Consider the following 17,633-nt stretch of genomic DNA (forward strand, 5'->3'; position numbering starts at 1 on the left):
TCAGGCATAACATAATAACCACCTTCCTAATATTGTGTTGGACCCCCTTTTGCTGCCAAAACAGCCCTGACCCGTCGAGGCATGGACTCCATTAGACTCTTAAAGGTATGCTGTGGTATCTGGCACCAAGATGTTAGCAGCAGGTCGTTTAAGTCCTGTAGGTTTCGAGGTTGGGCCTCAATGGATCTGACTTGTTTGTTCAGCACATCCCACAGATTCTCGATTGGATTGAGATCTGGGGAAATTGGAGGCCAAGACAACACCTCGAACTCGTCGTTGTGCTCCTCAATCCATTCCTGAACCATTTTTGCTTTGTGGCAGGGCGCATTATCCTGCTGAAAGACACCACAGCCACCAGGGAATACTGTTTCCATGAAAGGGTGTACATGCTCTGCAACAATGCTTAGGTAGGTGGTACATGTCAAACTCAATCAAATCCTTATGCTTGCCCATTTTTCCTGCTTCTAACACATTGAGGACAAAATGTTCACTTGCTTCGTAATATATCCCACCCACTAACAGGTGCCGTGATGAAGAGATAATCAGTGTTATTCACTTCACCTGTCAGTGCTCATAATGTTATGCCTAAGCGTGTGTGTATATATACAGTATATTATTGTAACTCTTAGACTATGATAACATGTTTCCTCTGAAACAGGCACTGTCTTTGAGGGGGTTGTTTGTTTCTTTTACATGTAATTACCTGATAAGCACTTTAATGACAGTCAAAACACTTCTGGGTAATAACATCAGGCTGCGGCAGACAGCACATGGCCTATATCTCACAAATGGCTTGTGTGAATCGGCAAACCGAACTATAATCCGACGCTTAACACATTGACAGTGAGTTATAAGGCTTAAATGCAGGTGGTGAGATGTTCAAACCTGTAGAAATGTTGAGGGTGTTGAGTTAATAAGTTGCCTGATTATTTCAGGGTTGTGCTCTCTTGTCAGGCTTGATTCAAAGATCTTATGTTTGCTCTCCATCTCTCAGTGTCCAGTCATTGAGGGTCTGTGGAATGTCAATAATGGTTTTGGAATCTGCACTTTAACATGCTTTGGGAGACAAAAAAAAAGAAAAAAAAAAGAAAGAAAAACAGGGAAGTGGATTAATTTAATTCCCGGAATCTTTTATTGTGCCTTGATAAATATTTTATGATAAATGTCCTTATTATAAATTTAAATACTGGCACACAATGAAAACACAATAAAACTTTTACAGAGTTTGATTACTGTGTTTTTCTATGGAATTGATTGAAATACAGTCAAACCAAAAATTATTCAGACTTTTTTTTTTTTTTACTAGTGGGTGCAGTAAACTATAGTTCATTTATGTAAGTGAGGATAGCAAAACAAAACAAAGTAAACTGTGATAGATCCAAAAATTCTTCATACAGTGGACTACCAGTAAAATTGATAAAAATTTGGAACCAAAAATTATTCAGACACTTTGACCTGACCATGTTTTGCTAAAGTGTTATCTGACATAATTAAGATCAATTTTTTCTCACACAGAGATCTTGTCATATTTTATTAAAAAATGTTTAAACTATAGTGAATAAACTGTATTAATGTATGAAATGTTCAAGGTGTCTGAATAAATTTTGGTTTGACTGACTATATAACTATTGCTCTGTAAAACCACAATATAATCTGAACTTCATATAAAACATGTTTTTATTAAGAAAGCCAATTTTGTTTCCCTGACATTCCCTGAATAGCACAGCCTCGCCTAAATGTTTATTAATAAATATTCATTTATTAATAAAATGTCATGGACGTGATATCACTGAATAAATATGAATAAGTCATATGCATATCTGAACTTTTTTTTTCTTTCTTTGTTGAATCACGAACAGATGACTTTCATGCTGTTATGACAGAGGATGACTGAAGCCCCATTTTTGAGGGAGTATCAGGGGCCTTAGATGATAGTACTTATTTAGTTAGACACTTACTTGAGACTTGGGAATTTCTCAAATGACTGACACCTAGTCATGACTAATTTAGCCCAGTTTATATATATATATATATATATATATATATATATATATATATATATACTCAAGCATATTTAACTATTCCAAACAACTTATTAATAAATCAAGCTATAATGTAAAATATTGATTTCAAGCTCAATATTTCCATCAGAATAAATGTAAATGCAAACCGAGATTATAATCAGTGTCTGTAATGTTTATGAACACACCAAATGTGATGTTTTGTCATGTTAAAAGGGGGTGGGGATGGTTGTATGTGACCTATTTAAGACTACCGCATACAGTTTTTCCTCAAGTTCACTCAGTCAGGTGCATCCATCACTTCAGCTGTCGCTCTTGAGACTGTGCTGAAGAATGAGGAAATACAACTTGAACAACATTACAGGAGCACTTTTCAGAAACTCAGCTGCAGCCGAGCAGGTAACAAGCAGATGTGTTATTCATGTCGTTTTTCTTGGCATGTTTTGATAATGATAACAAATGTAACTATTTTTAAGACTAAAATTGTAAAGCGAGACCAACTGGATGTTTTTTGTTGTTGTTGTTGTTTTTTTTTTTTTTTGGTGATGTGATTTAGTAATGAGTTTTTAGTATATTATTTTTGTTTGCAGGACAAAGATGGATCCAGCAACCCAGGTCCTCATGTTGGGAAGCAAGATGAGAACACTGACAGGGGGAATTGGAGTAGTAAACGAGAGTACATGCTGTCTATGATCGGCTATGCAGTTGGTCTCGGAAATGTGTGGAGGTTTCCTTACTTGGCTTACAAACATGGGGGAGGTAAGACGACTTTTGAGATTATTTTTCACAATCAGTGCATGTCAAGCTAAATTTGTACTGCATAATAGAGGGGCAAAATGTAAAACTAGACAAGAAAAACTGCTATATATTTTTACATTTTCATCATAACTCATAGACTAGTTCAAATCTACCTGCCAAGGAGCATTTATTACATGAGCACAAAATCTCAAACATCATTTTAAAGAACATTTCTCACAAATTTCTCTCTGTTTTGAATACATTTAAAGGGGCTTTCCTCATCCCCTACACTATCATGTTGGCTGTTGCTGGCCTTCCCTTGTTCTTCATGGAGAGCTCTTTTGGACAGTTCTGCAGCCAAGGCCCCATTAATGTGTGGAAAGCTGTGCCTATACTGCAAGGTAACAAATGAGCACTTAAATTCAACCTTATAGATCTTGGAGCTGCAGAGGTGATTTCTTCAGGTAGACTTTTTACCGTATTTTGAGGTCCATTAATGTGGTAAATGCCTCAGGGCTAGTTTCTACATGTATTAAACCAACCTTGAGATATGCTAAGGACAAATACTTTGCCGGCACTGTTAACATGCAGATTGCATACTTACATATGCCCTCAGGACCTTTGAATTAATGTTTAAGGATGTTTGTGGGCAATGTTCAAATCAAGTTCATGCTGATTTTAACAAATGTATTCAAATGTGTCATTTATACCTTAAACTTATCTTTTGTAGGTGTTGGCATCACAATGATGCTGGTTAGCACTTTTGTGGCAATCTACTATAATGTGATCATTGCATACAGTATCTACTACCTCTTTGCATCTTTTCAAAATCCTCTCCCCTGGAGTCTCAAGAACTGCAGCTCAACAGGTTTGTTATGTATACGGCTTCTCTTCTGTTGTGTCAGACATACTATGAATTTTTGCTCAGATAGTGAAAGTATTTGGATTTTTTCCTGATGAACTGACTTTTTAAGGGAAATTTGCTTTTCGCACTTAACCCTGTGACAAATTTCTCTGATGGGAAGTTCCCAACAGCTCCGTGCTTAATGATAAGAGTTAGATTTAACTACTGTCTCGCATGTTCAAAGTATTTATTTATCAAGATACTGTACAACAGAATAATAGTGGAGTAAATTGTTGTTTATACCTCATGTTGTATTTCAACAGCCTACAACATTTCTGCTGCGGCACTGAATTTGACTACACAAAATCAAACCTGCCAGGATCAAATCTCAGCAGGCCAGAGCCTCAGTGAGAAATACTGGGAGTAAGTTGATATTTGTTTTTATACAATACCGGCTTGTCAGAGAGACAGTTTAAAACACACACACATTTACTATCACAAAATATATCCTAAATTTGTGACTAAAATATTGTGTTGGGTTGTGTCCGTTTTTGGAGGTGGTTGGAACAAAGTTAAAGACTTGCGGGGTGTAGTTTCCTGTTTGGTATTGTTTCCTGTTAAAACAGGAAGTTTAGGTGGTTTATCTTGCCTTTGATGTTTACAACGCAGTAGTTTTAAAATGGAAGCAACAAACACAAAAGATAAAAATTTAAAAAGTGTAACATTTTTGTTTTAAATGATTAATAATTAATCATATCAGTTACCATAGTCAGTAAAAAGACTGCCAGGAACTAGAACAAAGGAGACAGTACACTGAATAGAAACAAACTGAAAAATCCATGAAAGTGAAAGTAAGACAACAAGTGACAGAATATGTGTTACAGGTAACAGTAACTATATGCTACTGTTCAAAAGTTTTAAAAAAATAAAAAGAATAATACATTTATTCAGCGAGGATGCAGTGACTGACAGTTAAGACATTTATAACGCTATGAAAAATGTCTATGTCAAAGAAATTTCTATTTATCAAAGAATCCTGAAAAAAAATATGGCATGCTTTCCACGAAAACAATAAGCAGATAACATTGATAATAATAAGAAATGTTACCTGAGCACAAAATCAGAATGATTTCTGAACAATCATGTGAAGACAGCTGCTGAAAATGTTAAGTTAAAATGAAAAACTGTTATTTTAAATATTAATATATATATATATATATATATATTTCACTCCTTTTGAAAAATAAATATACTAAAATGTATTTGAAATACATTTATTTCACGCTAAGTATACAACAAATGCATTTACATATTTATGTACTTAATGTAAATACCCTGCAACTGTACTTTTGTATACTAAATTGGTATACTTAAAGTCTGCTAAATTGGAACAAGCATTTTTGTGATGAGATCCAGCTAAAGATATACTTATATATATTTGATTGTGCTAAAGTGGAACTATTGCAAATATACTTTAGGTACACTTTAAATATCTTGCATTCAAATTATACAGTGATCATTTATCCTTTACTAATAGTGATATTAAACACATTTTAGGCTTTATATAAAACAAAAATGCATTGTGTAATAAAGAAGAACTCCAAATAAAGTTTCATTCGAATATTTATGTCAGTAAATATATTAATGGGTTTGTAGTTAGTATGAAATGAATGTAGATGTAAATATATTTTAGTAGATTTTTTTTCACTAGGGCAGACTCTGCATCCCGTTGGTTGAACCAGAAGCTGACACATATAGACCGCTATGGTTGATCTGTTTTTAAACATGCCATAAAGCCAATCACACTCACCAACAATAGTTTTTTCTGTACTTTTGCTAACTGAACTTGCTGGAGTGCACACTATTGGGAATCTGTGTTGCAGATATTGGCAATTTTGTCCAAGGGAAACCTTTAGAGTCTAGAAACTCATTGAAGCTAAAGACACAAGTCTCACCATGTATTTCAAATCTGAGAATGATGAAATTATTTTAGGTGATCTAAAAGAGACTTTCTTTTTGTGCAAACCAAAGAAAACATGAGGTATGAACTGAAACATCTAGTATGTTTCTGCTAACAGGTGCTGTAAAGGCAGAATTTTCAAACCCAACTTTTGCCTACAACAATTTGTAAATAAAATGATTTAATTTGTTAAATATTTAAGTACTACTTCAGTCATTTATTTTTGTTGAATCCTCTGTTGACCTGTTATGATTAAATGTACAATTCAATGAACTGTATTTGAGTTCTACTTGTTGAGTATAAAAATAGTATTGGCCTAGATAAAAGTTTACAGGAAATGTGTTGTGACTTGGAAAAAAAAAAAAAAAAGTTGACCTTTACCTTTTCAATAATTTTCCCACACTTTGAATGTCAGGTAGGCTATTGTTTAATTCAATTGCATTATGTTTTAATCATGAAATATTTTTTCAAACAAGTTTTATTACATGAAATAGTGTCAATTACGCAAATCAAAAAAGATTTTTGGGGGGGTACTTAGGGAAACGTTGCCATATGGCAATAGAAAATGGTCAAAAAAAGTAGTTTTTCTAAAAAAATATGATTTTCTTTTCTATTTAAATGCACATTTATTTTACATATTGATAGATTTACATACTTGGAACTCATGCAACTCATTTCATTGTGTTTTACGTCAGGAGCAGTTGTGGTGCATTGAGAGTTAAAGTGTGCAGAGACAATCGGCAGAGAAATGTTACATATAGTGTTATTTCTTCAACAGTTTAAAGTTTAATGCACTTTCGTGTTATATAGCTAAAGACCGTTTCACGTTTATTTTCAATTTTGAGTAAAGTTTAAAAATTGTCCTCACCTCTTTAATCTTTAGTCTTGAATGATGGAATCAATGGGTCCATGACACGAGGGCAAACTTTCAGATTTTACATGTTTGAAACACCCTGTTATGACCTTAAAAATAACCATGAGCCAAACAAGCCTGATCCCTGAGTACAAGACACAGTACATTCAGTGTTCATTCATGCGCTGTATGCAACTGGTTTCTTTCTCTGCATTCTTTTGATTCTTTTTTGTTATGTTTATGTGTTTTTCTGTGTTTTTGGATTGAACATTTCATGACTGAAATATTTGTCCTCAGTGAGGTGGCTCTTCAGCGCACTAGCAGTATGGATGAGACGGGGCCGGTGGTATGGCACCTGGCCCTCTGCCTGCTGCTCTCCTGGATACTAGTCGGAGCAGCTCTCTTCAAAGGCATCAAGTCCTCTGGGAAGGTTAGTGCTTCACTTCAGGAACATTAAGTTGTATCTGTACTATAAATTATTGATGGCCAGTGCATTTTGGATTCAATTTATCATAAATGGTTTGTTTCAGGTGGTGTATTTCACGGCTACTTTCCCTTACCTCGTCCTTTTGATCCTGCTAATTCGTGGTGTAACTCTGGAGGGAGCGAAAGATGGCATTGAGTTCTACATCGGTTCAAACTCCAACCTCACCAAACTGGCTGATGCTGAGGTCTCTCAACATCTAAACACAATAGTCTAACTGTACCAGAATACACAGACTGTAAATCAGACAGCTAATGTAGCCTGTTTTTATCATAGGTTTGGAAGGATGCAGCTACTCAGATCTTCTTTTCTCTCTCCATTGCTTGGGGTGGTTTGATGGCTCTGTCCTCTTACAATAAGTTTTACAACAACTGCTACCAAGACTCCATTATTGTGTGTGTTACAAACTGTGGCACCAGTATCTTTGCTGGCTTCGCCATCTTTTCTATCCTCGGACACATGGCGCATGTCTATCAGAGACCAGTGTCAGAAGTTGCAGATGCAGGTAAGAATGTAGTGTTTTTTTGTTTGTTTGTTTGTTTGTTTGTTTGTTTGTTTGTTTGTTTTTTAATTTAGAAATCAAAAACATGTAATTAAAAGTGTTTGCAGAACAATTTAATTGTTTTAATAAAAAGCAAATAATAAAATGAGTAATTTGTCATGAAAGCTATAGCTTATCCAAAAATAATATTAGCATAATTTACTCATGTTGTTTCAAACCCACTTTTCCTGTTGTTTCAGAGAAAAATAACAGTATACACTCTTAAAAATAGAGTTTTTTTTATCATCTATAAATCCATTAAGAACCTTTAGCATGCATGGAACATTTTCGATGCACAAAATGTTCTTTATAGTGGAAAAAGGTTCTTTGGTTCTTAGGGTCATTGTCTTGTTGGAAGGTAAACCTTCGGCCCAGTCTGAGGTCCTGAGCACTCTGGAGAAGGTTTTCGTCCAGGATATCCCTGTACTTGGCCGCATTCATCTTTCCCTCGATTGCAACCAGTCGTCCTGTCCCTGCAGCTGAAAAACACCCTCACAGCATGATGCTGCCACCACCATGCTTCACTGTTGGGACTGTATTGGACAGGTGATGAGCAGTGCCTGGTTTTCTCCACACATACCGCTTAGAATTAAGGCCAAAAAGTTCTATCTTGGTCTCATCAGACCAGAGAATCTTATTTCTCACCATCTTGGCAAACTCCATGCAGGCTTTCGTGTGTATTGCACTGAGGAGAGGCTTCCGTCGGGCCACTCTGCCATAAAGCCCCAACTGGTGGAGGGCTGCAGTGATGGTTGACTTTCTACAACTTTCTCCCATCTCCCGACTGCATCTCTGGAGCTCAGCCACAGTGATCTTTGGGTTCTTCTTTACCTCTCTCACCAAGGCTCTTCTCCCCCGATATCTCAGTTTGGCTGGACGGCCAGCTCTAGGAAGAGTTCTGGTCGTCCCAAACATCTTCCATTTAAGTTTTATGGAGGCCACTGTGCTCTTAGAAACCTTAAGTGCAGCAGAATTTTGTTTGTAACCTTGGCCAGATCTGTGCCTTGCCACAATTCTGTCTCTGAGCTCTTCAGGCAGTTCCTTTGACCTCATGATTCTCATTTGCTCTGACATGCACTGTGAGCTATAAGGTCTTATATAGACAGGTGTGTGGCTTTCCTAATCTAAAGTCCAATCAGTATAATCAAACACAGCTGGACTCAAATGAAGGTGTAGAACCATCTCAAGGATGATCAGAAGAAATGGACAGCACCTGAGTTTGAATACTTAGGACCATTTGATATTTCAGTTTTTCTTTTTTGATAAATCTGCAAAAATGCTGTGTGGTGTATACATTAATGAGGAAAAAAATGAACTTAAATTATTTTAGCAAATGGCTGCAATATAACAAAGAGTGAAAAATTAAAGGGGGTCTGAATACTTTCCGTACCCACTGTATTTATAGACATAAATATAGTAGCTAACATAGCATAATCAGATGCAGCTTTATTTTTAGTAACAGTAATACAGCATTTTCTCCATCATACAATACGTTTTAAAATTAATTGCATGCCATTTATCAACACAAGCCATCCAGCATTTAATATTATATTGTAAAATCAATCTATCTTACTGCAGTGTGTCTCAAACAAGTGTCTCACAGCAGCCGCCGAGCGAAAGCATTATAACATTTTAAACACAGTCAAATGTATCTAATATGATAAACAGAGCTGTGTTACCTTATACTCATGACCAGAAAAGCGGAAGCGGCGCCGGCGACTGTGACATAGTAAAAGTTCCGCTGCTCGTGAGGCGTGTGTTGCGCAATCGCTCCAGCGGCCTCGTTCAGCTCCCACAACACTCGGTCCTGCTCTGCTTCATAGTACAGTAATGTTAATAATCGCATCCATGAACATGATTTCTTCCCGACTCCTATCCGAATTCTTTTCCATCAGCCGTTGAGGTGAAGACCACATGTCCCAAGATTTCGCACTCAAACTTGGTGTCATCAAGCTACGCCTTTGTTTTGAATAGGCCTCTAGCGGACAAAAAATATTACATATTGCACCTTTAATTTATAGCATCAAATAAACATGAATGAATGTGAATGTTGTTTCAATCGCGGAAAGACGTCAGTACACACCATTTTTCAAGTTCAAGTCCACCTACTTTAATCTGCTAACTCTCCCCTGACTGCTTGGACGAAATGGTGGATTTGACGTTATGATTGGTTAGATCGCCGGTCAATCAAACTCCTGGCAAAGGGTCAATTGTGAGTTATAAAGTCCAATTCTGAGAAAAAATCAGCTCACAATTTTGATATTTTCTCACAATTTCAAGTGTATATCTCGCAATTCTGTCAGAACTGCAAGATATAAACTCACAATTTAGAGAAAAATAGTCAGAATTGTGAGCTAAATAGTCACAATTCCCTTTTTATTTTTTATTCAGTGGCAGAAACAAGCATCTTTAGGTTCTTCTGTAGCATAGCTGTGCAAACCCCCTTTTGAAACCTTAATTTTTAAGAGCGTACAGGTTTGGAATAACATGAGAAAGAGTGAAAATGGTCATCATCTTTGGATGAACAATTAATTAATTTACCTTATTAAGTGGTTTTAGGAAGAAGCTGAGCTGCAATTTGTGTTTTAGGTTTTGGATTGGCCTTCATTGTGTACCCTGATGCTCTCTCTAAGCTGCCCATATCACCCCTGTGGTCAATCCTGTTCTTCGTTATGCTTATTACCCTTGGCTTGGACTCCCAGTTTGCAGGAATAGGTAAAGAAAAGATTTCTATATCTATATAAAAAAAATCAGTAATCAAATATTTGATTTGAATTATAATCTGTCTACAGAGGTTATCACCACATGCCTCGAGGATGCCTATCCCAAAGTTCTGAAGTCCAAACGGGGACTTATTACGATAGCGGTCTGCATTGTTCTCTTTCTGCTCGGCTTGCCGTGTGTCACTGGGGTAGGCAAACCATTCTAAGCAGCACTGATTAGGAATATGTTCACATTTTCACTGAGAGACTTTCATGGAGATCCACTCACCATTACAAAATGAACCCAATTGTACATTTAAAATGTTTTAAATTTTGTTTTGAAAGGCAGGAATATACTGGGTGAATTTAATTGACACATTTTGTGCTGGATGGATTCTCCTGGTTGCTGGATTACTGGAGGTCTTAGGTTTAACCATCCTTTATGGTGAGTATATATTAGTAATATGTGATAATGATATAGTTGCTATCTACAATTATTATTCTGTTCTTTTCTAAAAATGCATGATGTACATTTTCAGGTGGAAATCGTTTCATCAAGGACATTGAGATGATGATTGGGACCAAGAGCTCCCTCTTCTGGTTATGGTGGAGAGCTTGCTGGTTTTTTATCACTCCAGTGGTTCTTTCTGTATGTACACAATTTTTAAACGTATATATGCAACAAACCTATATATAAATTGTACCAAATGATGATGTTGTTTTTGAAATAATGTTTTTTTTTTTTTTTTAATGCAGATTATTCTTGTATGGTCCTTGTATACTTTTACATCCCCCACATATGGCTCAGTTGCATACCCAGATTGGGGCATTTCCTTGGGCTGGTGTATGACTGCATTTTGCCTCATTTGGATCCCTATTCTTGCAATCTGGAAAGTGTACAAAGCTAGCGGAGGCCCCTGGCAGGTAAAGCAGAATGTTCACATTTTAATCTGTTGGCATTAAGATATATGTTAACATGCATAGTATATCAGTGGGGCATTGTATTCTTTAGTCACACACTATTCATTATGATCTCTTGGATTTTGTCGTACAGCGTATCAAAGCAGCCTGTTCACCTACAGAGGACTGGGGTCCTTACTTGGAGTGTCACAGAGGAGAGCGTTATGGTACAAGAAGCGTGTCTGATGCAAATATATTTGTAATCTCAAATAAATTAACTACTAAGTTGTAAAAAAAACGTTTAACATAAGCATACCTATTCTCCATAGTTTAATGAACAAATTAACTTAATATTTTAATGTATCAAATATTAATCCCTTTGTTTGATTGTATTGCATTCTATTTGAATTTTTTGTAGACTGTTTAAATGTTTACATTTATAATTTTAGGTTCTCTTATTGGAAAAATGTAATGTTTTAAAAATTTAAAAATTCATGTTTAATGAATATATATATATATATATATATATATATATATATATATATATATATATGAACAAATCAATATGGGTATAATTACCAGACAATCAACTGATAGATCTTGCATCTTATATTGCAAACATGTTTTTTAATCACAAAAAGGGGGTGAGAATACATTTATGGGGTACATATAATTCATATTGTTAACCAGTGATGTAAAGTATTTGAGTACATGTAAATACTTACTGTACTTAAGTGTCTACTTTGTAGTTTTAGAGTGTATCAAAGATATAAGCATCTTTTACTCTCTACTTGACTACATTTTTGAATAAGTAACCTGTACAGTATGTACTCTTTACTCCAATATATTTGTGATAAGTAATGCATTTACTGACATTTTGCATGGCACCTAACTTTTTCTGCAGCAGTTTATTTCTGCTACAAAAGAAGTGATATTGCCATCTAAAGGCATTAAAGGTACTATATATTGTGTGTTTTGCCCTTACTCACCCAAACTTGTCAACTAGGCTTCATTATGTGAATGCTAGTACATTAGCAGGTAGTTGTGAATCACATGTGTTTCATATTGTATATGAGATGAGGTCATGACTGCAGCCAGTGATTAGGCCAAAACCAGCACTTCCAGTGCAAGTAGGCTTTAACTATTTAATTTTACTTAAAATTATTTTATTTATCCTTTATATTGAATAGACTTTTTTGAAGGATATTGATTTACTTGAGCAGTTTTTGAGCACTTGAGCTTAACTGAGACTTGAGTGTTTGTAGACATTTGAGTCTGTTGTGGCGACATCGATTTATTGCAATATTGAGGTGTTCAGTTTTATTTTGATTTTAGAAAATAAATGTGATTTCTCTCTTCACAAATCAACTGTTTCTTGTTTTTCACTGGCATGTCTCTTAGGTGTTGACTATTGCATCTTTGAGCCTACGTTCAGTACAAGCAAAATACTTGAGTAATGTTGAAATAAGATACTCTTAATACTTTTACTCAAGTCATATTGGAATTGGTGATTTGTAACTTGTAATGGAGTAATTTTCGCTTTAAGGCATCTGTACTTTTGCTCAGTTATGGTTTTCAGGTACTCTTTACATCTCTGTTATTAAAATACTTGCATAATGCAGAGCACGTATAATTTACTAGATCAGAGTTTTTCAAATAACTGAGATATTCTATATACAGACATTATTATTCAGGAAACACAGTGTATTGCCTAATGTTATCATCCATATATATATTATATTTTTGAGTTTCAAACTCCATTGCTTCCTCCTTCTTATGTAAATCTCATTTGTTTAAAAGACCTCCGAAGAACAGGTGAATCTCAACATAACACCGACTCAGGGAACGCGAGATTTAAAGGGGCCGCAGCCTGAATCGGTGCATAGTTAATGATGCCCCAAAATAGGCAGTTAAAAAAATCTATTAAAAAAAATCTATGGGGTATTTTGAGCTGAAACTTCACAGACACATTCAGGGGACACCTTACATCTTGTGAAAGAATGTTCTAGGGCACCTTTAAGGGTTTATTATCCCAGACCATCATCAAGGTGCACTGGTGCCATGGCACCTCCAAAATTACATTTTATCAGCCACTGAATCTGTAAAGTTTTCAGAAAAACAGATTCACCTCTATGTGCAAGATTTAAGGAAAGACCCGAAGACCCTCACCAACAGCAGGTTAAACGGATATACTGTACCTCTGAAAGCAGCAATTACTGACATTTTATTAGCTAATGAAAATGTAAGCTATTAGAGTGATGGTAAAATAATGCTTTACATGCCCAGAAAGGTCTTGATGTTGTCATAGCCAACCCAAACACTCAGGTTGTTGTTTGCACAGGGAACCATCTGTGGAGAATCCCATGCCTGAGTCGCTCTGATTTTCAGGAAGCAACAGATATGAGGTAGCCTGACCTAAAATACATTGCCATAAAAACATTTTCATTTATTTTGTCAAATATTCTGTTGCATAAGATGACAACCAGAGAACAATTGTCATTTGTTTTCTAAAAGTCAACTCAGTATAAAGTGTTTAGTGGGTACAGTATAATCCATCAATTGCCAGGAGGGTCTTCAGATTGCTGAAAACCATACAATCATATAGTAAAGATACACTCTGAAAAAATGCTGGGTTAAAAACAACCCAAGTTGGGTTGAAAATGGACAAACCCAGCAATTGGGTTGTTTTAACCCAGCGGTAGGGTTAAATGTTTGCCCAACCTGCTGGGTAGTTTTATTTAACTCTACTATTGTTTAAAAATGACTGTATTGCTTAATTAAAATTAACCCAAAGTATGTTGGAAATTAACATTTATTAATGTTCAATGAATAATTATTAAACAATAAACATTTATTAAATTGCTTGTTAATAAATTTATATTAACAAAACTATTACATTTATATTAATAAAATATTAAAGCTTATTAATAAACATTCACCTTTTGTCTATTATTGTTGCCTGTAATTGCATCTGATTTTTAATTTCCCAACTATTTTGGGTTCATTTTAAGCTAGCCATATAGCAATTTTTAAACAATAGTTGGTTTAAATAAAACTGCCCAGCATGTTGGGCAAACATTTAACCCAACCGCTGGGTTAAAACAACCCAATTGCCAATTGTTGTTTTTAACCCAGCATTTTTTTAGAGTGTAGAATAAACAGAGAGCACAAAAAATGAGTTCAACATTGAGCCCTTCTTTGTTGGGTACATAAAATTACTTTTATTATAAACACTGACTGTGCATTACAAATCACTGATAGAGTAACAATAATGAACTTATGCATGTTTGAAATTTGAATCTGCATGGAGCCCATGGAGCTGCACGAGCAGCAGGAGAATCACACCTGTGATGCAAATACAATCATTTAAATCTCTTTTAGAAACAACTTGTCAAACATAACTGATTGAAAGAGTTTAGGGGAAATCAGGAGCAATTATCCACCTATTTTGTGCTATGCAGAAGTAAGCTATTTACTGTGAATGTGCAAGACTTCCAATTCATTAGCTGCTACAGTTCAGTCCAAAAGTTTGGAACCACTAAGATTTTTAATGTTTTTAAAAGAAGTTTCGTCTGCTCACCAAGGCTACATTTATTTAATTAAAAATACAGTAAAAACAGTAATATTGTGAAATATTATTACAATTTAAAATAACTGTTTTCTATTTGAATATATTTCACAAAGTAATTTATTCCTGTGATGCAAAGCTGAATTTTCAGCATCGTTACTCCAGTCTTCAGTGTCACATGATCCTTCAGAAATCATTGTAATATGCTGATCTGCTGCTCAAGAAACATTTAATGTGTACAATTGTACAAAATATTTGTGTACAATATTTTTTTTCAGGATTATTTGATGAATAGAAAGTTCAAAAGAACAGTGTTTATCTGAAATGTAATCTTTTGTAACATTATAAATGTCTTTACTGCCACTTTTGATTGATTTAATGCATCCTTGCTGAATAAAAGTATTCATTTCTTTAATTTCTTTTCAAAAAAATAAAAATTAAAATTCTTACTGACCCCAAACTTTTGAACGGTAGTGTATAATGCTACAGAAGCTTTGTATTTCAGATAAATGCTGTTCTTTTGAACTTTCTATTCATCAAGGAATCCTGAAAAAAAAAGTACACAACTGTTTTCAACATTGAAAATAATCATAAATGTTTCTTGAGCAGCAGATCAGCATATTAGAATGATTTCTGAAGGATCATGTGACACTGAAGACTGGAGTAATGATGCTGAAAATTCAGCTTTGCATCACAGGAATAAATTACTTTGTGAAATATATTCAATAGAAAACAGTTATTTTAAACTGTAATAAAGCTGTAATATTTCACAATATTACTGTTTTTACTGTATTTTTAATTAAATAAATGTAGCCTTGGTGAGCAGACGAAACTTCTTTTAAAAACATTAAAAATCTTAGTGGTTCCAAACTTTTGGACTGTACTGTATATAGGTAAATAACTAAGAAGAATAACAATCAACTGCAGTAAAAGTGCTGTAAACTGTAAAACTGTTTGAGCTGCAAACCAACGTATAATTAGGACAATGCATTAAAATATTATGATAGAAATGCCAGTTTGCTATATCAACAAGCATGTGAATCACACTAGAGGAAAAAGTGTGATCATCCTTTTGTGAGAAATTTTCAAAATAATAATAATTTGTTATATTTGGAGCTTTTCTTGGCAATCAAAGCACTTTACATGGAAAGGGGGGATCTCCTCAACCACCACCAATGTGCAGCATCTACCTGGATGATGCAACGGCAGCCACTGTGCCAGAACACCAGCTTATTGGTGGAGAGGAGACAGAGTAATGAAGCCAGTATATATCAGTATATATGGTAATGATTAGGAGGACATGATGATGGACAGAGGCCAATGGGCAACTTTTTCGAAGGACATCCTGGGTAACCTCAATAAAAGCTATTATTTTCACTATGATCAGGGCCGATTATATCCTGTCAATCAAAAGGGGGCGAAAAATGTGTCAGACTGCAACTCATACATGAAGACAATGTCTCATTTATTACTCATCCTCATGTCGTTCCACACCCGTAAGACCTTCATTCATCTTCGGAACACAAATTAAGATATTTTTGATGAAATCCGATGGCTCAGTGAGGCCTCTATTGCCACCAATGTCACCAAACTTCTCAAGATCCATAAAGGTACTCAAAACATATTTAAAACAGTTCATGTGAGTACAGTGGTTCTACCTTAATATTATAAAGCAACTGGAATATTTTTTGTGTGCCAAAAAAACTAAATAAAGACTTTTCAACAATATCTAGTCAAAGCTTTACGAATCTTTTGTTTCGAATCAGTGGTTCGTAGTATCAAAGTCAATTGATTTCAGCAGTTTGATATGCGATCCCAAAGACTGATTTGAAACAAAAAATTTGTAAAGCTTCGAAGCAGTATTTTTAAATCAGCCATCACTAGATATTGTTGAAAAGTCATTATTTTGTTTTTTTGACGCACAAAAAGTATTCTGGTCGCTTCATAATATTAAGGTAGAACCACTGTACTCACATGAAATGTTTTAAATATGTTTTTAGTAGCTTTCTGAGAGGTTCGGTGACATTGCTGGCAATAGAGGCCTCACTGAGCCATCGGATTTCATCAAAAAATGATTAATTTATGTTCTAAAGATGAAACAATGTCTTACGGGTGTGGAACGACATGAGGGTGAGTAACGAATGACATTATTTTCATTTTTGGGTGAACTATCCCTTTAAAGCAGGCTCTATTTGACCTTATGAATCACCCATAGTTCAAGCCAGGGTTGCCAGGTCCATGTTTTTTCCTACACCAAACGTAATTTGTAGCATGCCTCACATCCAATAATTACTGTTACTTCTGATAAAAAAGCCTCTGTATTCAAATTCAGTCCATTTTATGAAATTTTATGAAATTTTATTTAAAAATTCAAACAATAAATGGCATTGTGATGCTCTTAGATATGACGCGACAGATCACTGTAGCACCTCAGTTAGAGCGGCAGTGTGGGGTGCTGGAGTCTTTTTTCCTCTTTAATACAAATTATAGCATGAAAAAAACATGCATGAACATCAGAAAGTATGCTGAAAGATACCGTACAACTTAAAGTTACGTTCAGACTGCAGGCAAAATTGGCCGAAATCCATTTTTTTTCCCACTCATATTTGACTCAGATCTGTTTTTTTCATAACAATGTGGACAGCATTGTTATTTTTCAGGCTGCATGGTTCTATCCGATACAGGTCATACATTTTGCAAAGCAAGCTCAGTCTGAACAGTCATATCAGAATTCATGTGACTTTTCACTTTTCATTACTCTAAATCGATATTTGTCACTGGAGTCACTCCAAAAATTTTATATAGGCTACTGGTAGTTCTATGATAGACAACCATGATGGTAATCAGTGGAGGGACAGTGAAGTCTTAGTATCACGGTGACAGCTCTATACAAACAAAACGTACAATAAAATAGTCTAGTGTTCATTTTAACCTCTAATATTAACGTACCAATCAAGAGTGTATAGTTTACAGTATAAGTGTCAGGATTATGTTCAGTTTTGTCATTCTAAGTTGACCCAGT

The 17,633-nt window shown here is 35.1% G+C and overlaps 1 protein-coding gene across 2 annotated transcripts; it reads left to right on the forward strand.

Moving 5' to 3' along the window:
• Positions 1–346: 346 nt before the first annotated feature.
• On the forward strand, positions 347–12,707 carry slc6a14 (solute carrier family 6 member 14). Of its 2 annotated transcripts, none has more exons than XM_067388239.1 (15): positions 347–407; positions 2,297–2,420; positions 2,612–2,780; positions 3,029–3,160; positions 3,490–3,627; positions 3,927–4,026; positions 6,714–6,846; positions 6,947–7,087; positions 7,177–7,405; positions 10,031–10,156; positions 10,234–10,352; positions 10,489–10,588; positions 10,683–10,792; positions 10,900–11,067; positions 11,198–12,707. In XM_067388239.1, exons 2-15 carry the CDS (start codon positions 2,355–2,357, stop codon positions 11,333–11,335), a joined length of 1,869 nt encoding a protein of 622 aa, XP_067244340.1. In that variant the 5' UTR covers positions 347–407; positions 2,297–2,354; the 3' UTR covers positions 11,336–12,707. The 2 variants fall into 2 exon arrangements, with proteins under 2 accessions (XP_067244340.1, XP_067244339.1); XM_067388238.1 differs by having other exon boundaries at positions 359–407; positions 2,285–2,420.
• The last annotated feature ends 4,926 nt before the right edge of the window (positions 12,708–17,633 follow it).

Source organism: Chanodichthys erythropterus, chromosome 6, assembly GCF_024489055.1.
Source record: "Chanodichthys erythropterus isolate Z2021 chromosome 6, ASM2448905v1, whole genome shotgun sequence".
NCBI classification, from domain to species: domain Eukaryota; kingdom Metazoa; phylum Chordata; class Actinopteri; order Cypriniformes; family Xenocyprididae; genus Chanodichthys; species Chanodichthys erythropterus.

Coding starts and splice junctions, on each gene's coding strand:
- slc6a14 (XM_067388239.1), top strand. CDS start 2,355: ATGAGGAAATACAACTTGAACAACATTACAGGAGCACTTTTCAGAAAC. Junction 7,088..7,176: donor CCAAACTGGCTGATGCTGAG/GTCTCTCAACAT, acceptor TTTTTATCATAG/GTTTGGAAGGATGCAGCTAC. Junction 10,353..10,488: donor GCTTGCCGTGTGTCACTGGG/GTAGGCAAACCA, acceptor TTGTTTTGAAAG/GCAGGAATATACTGGGTGAA.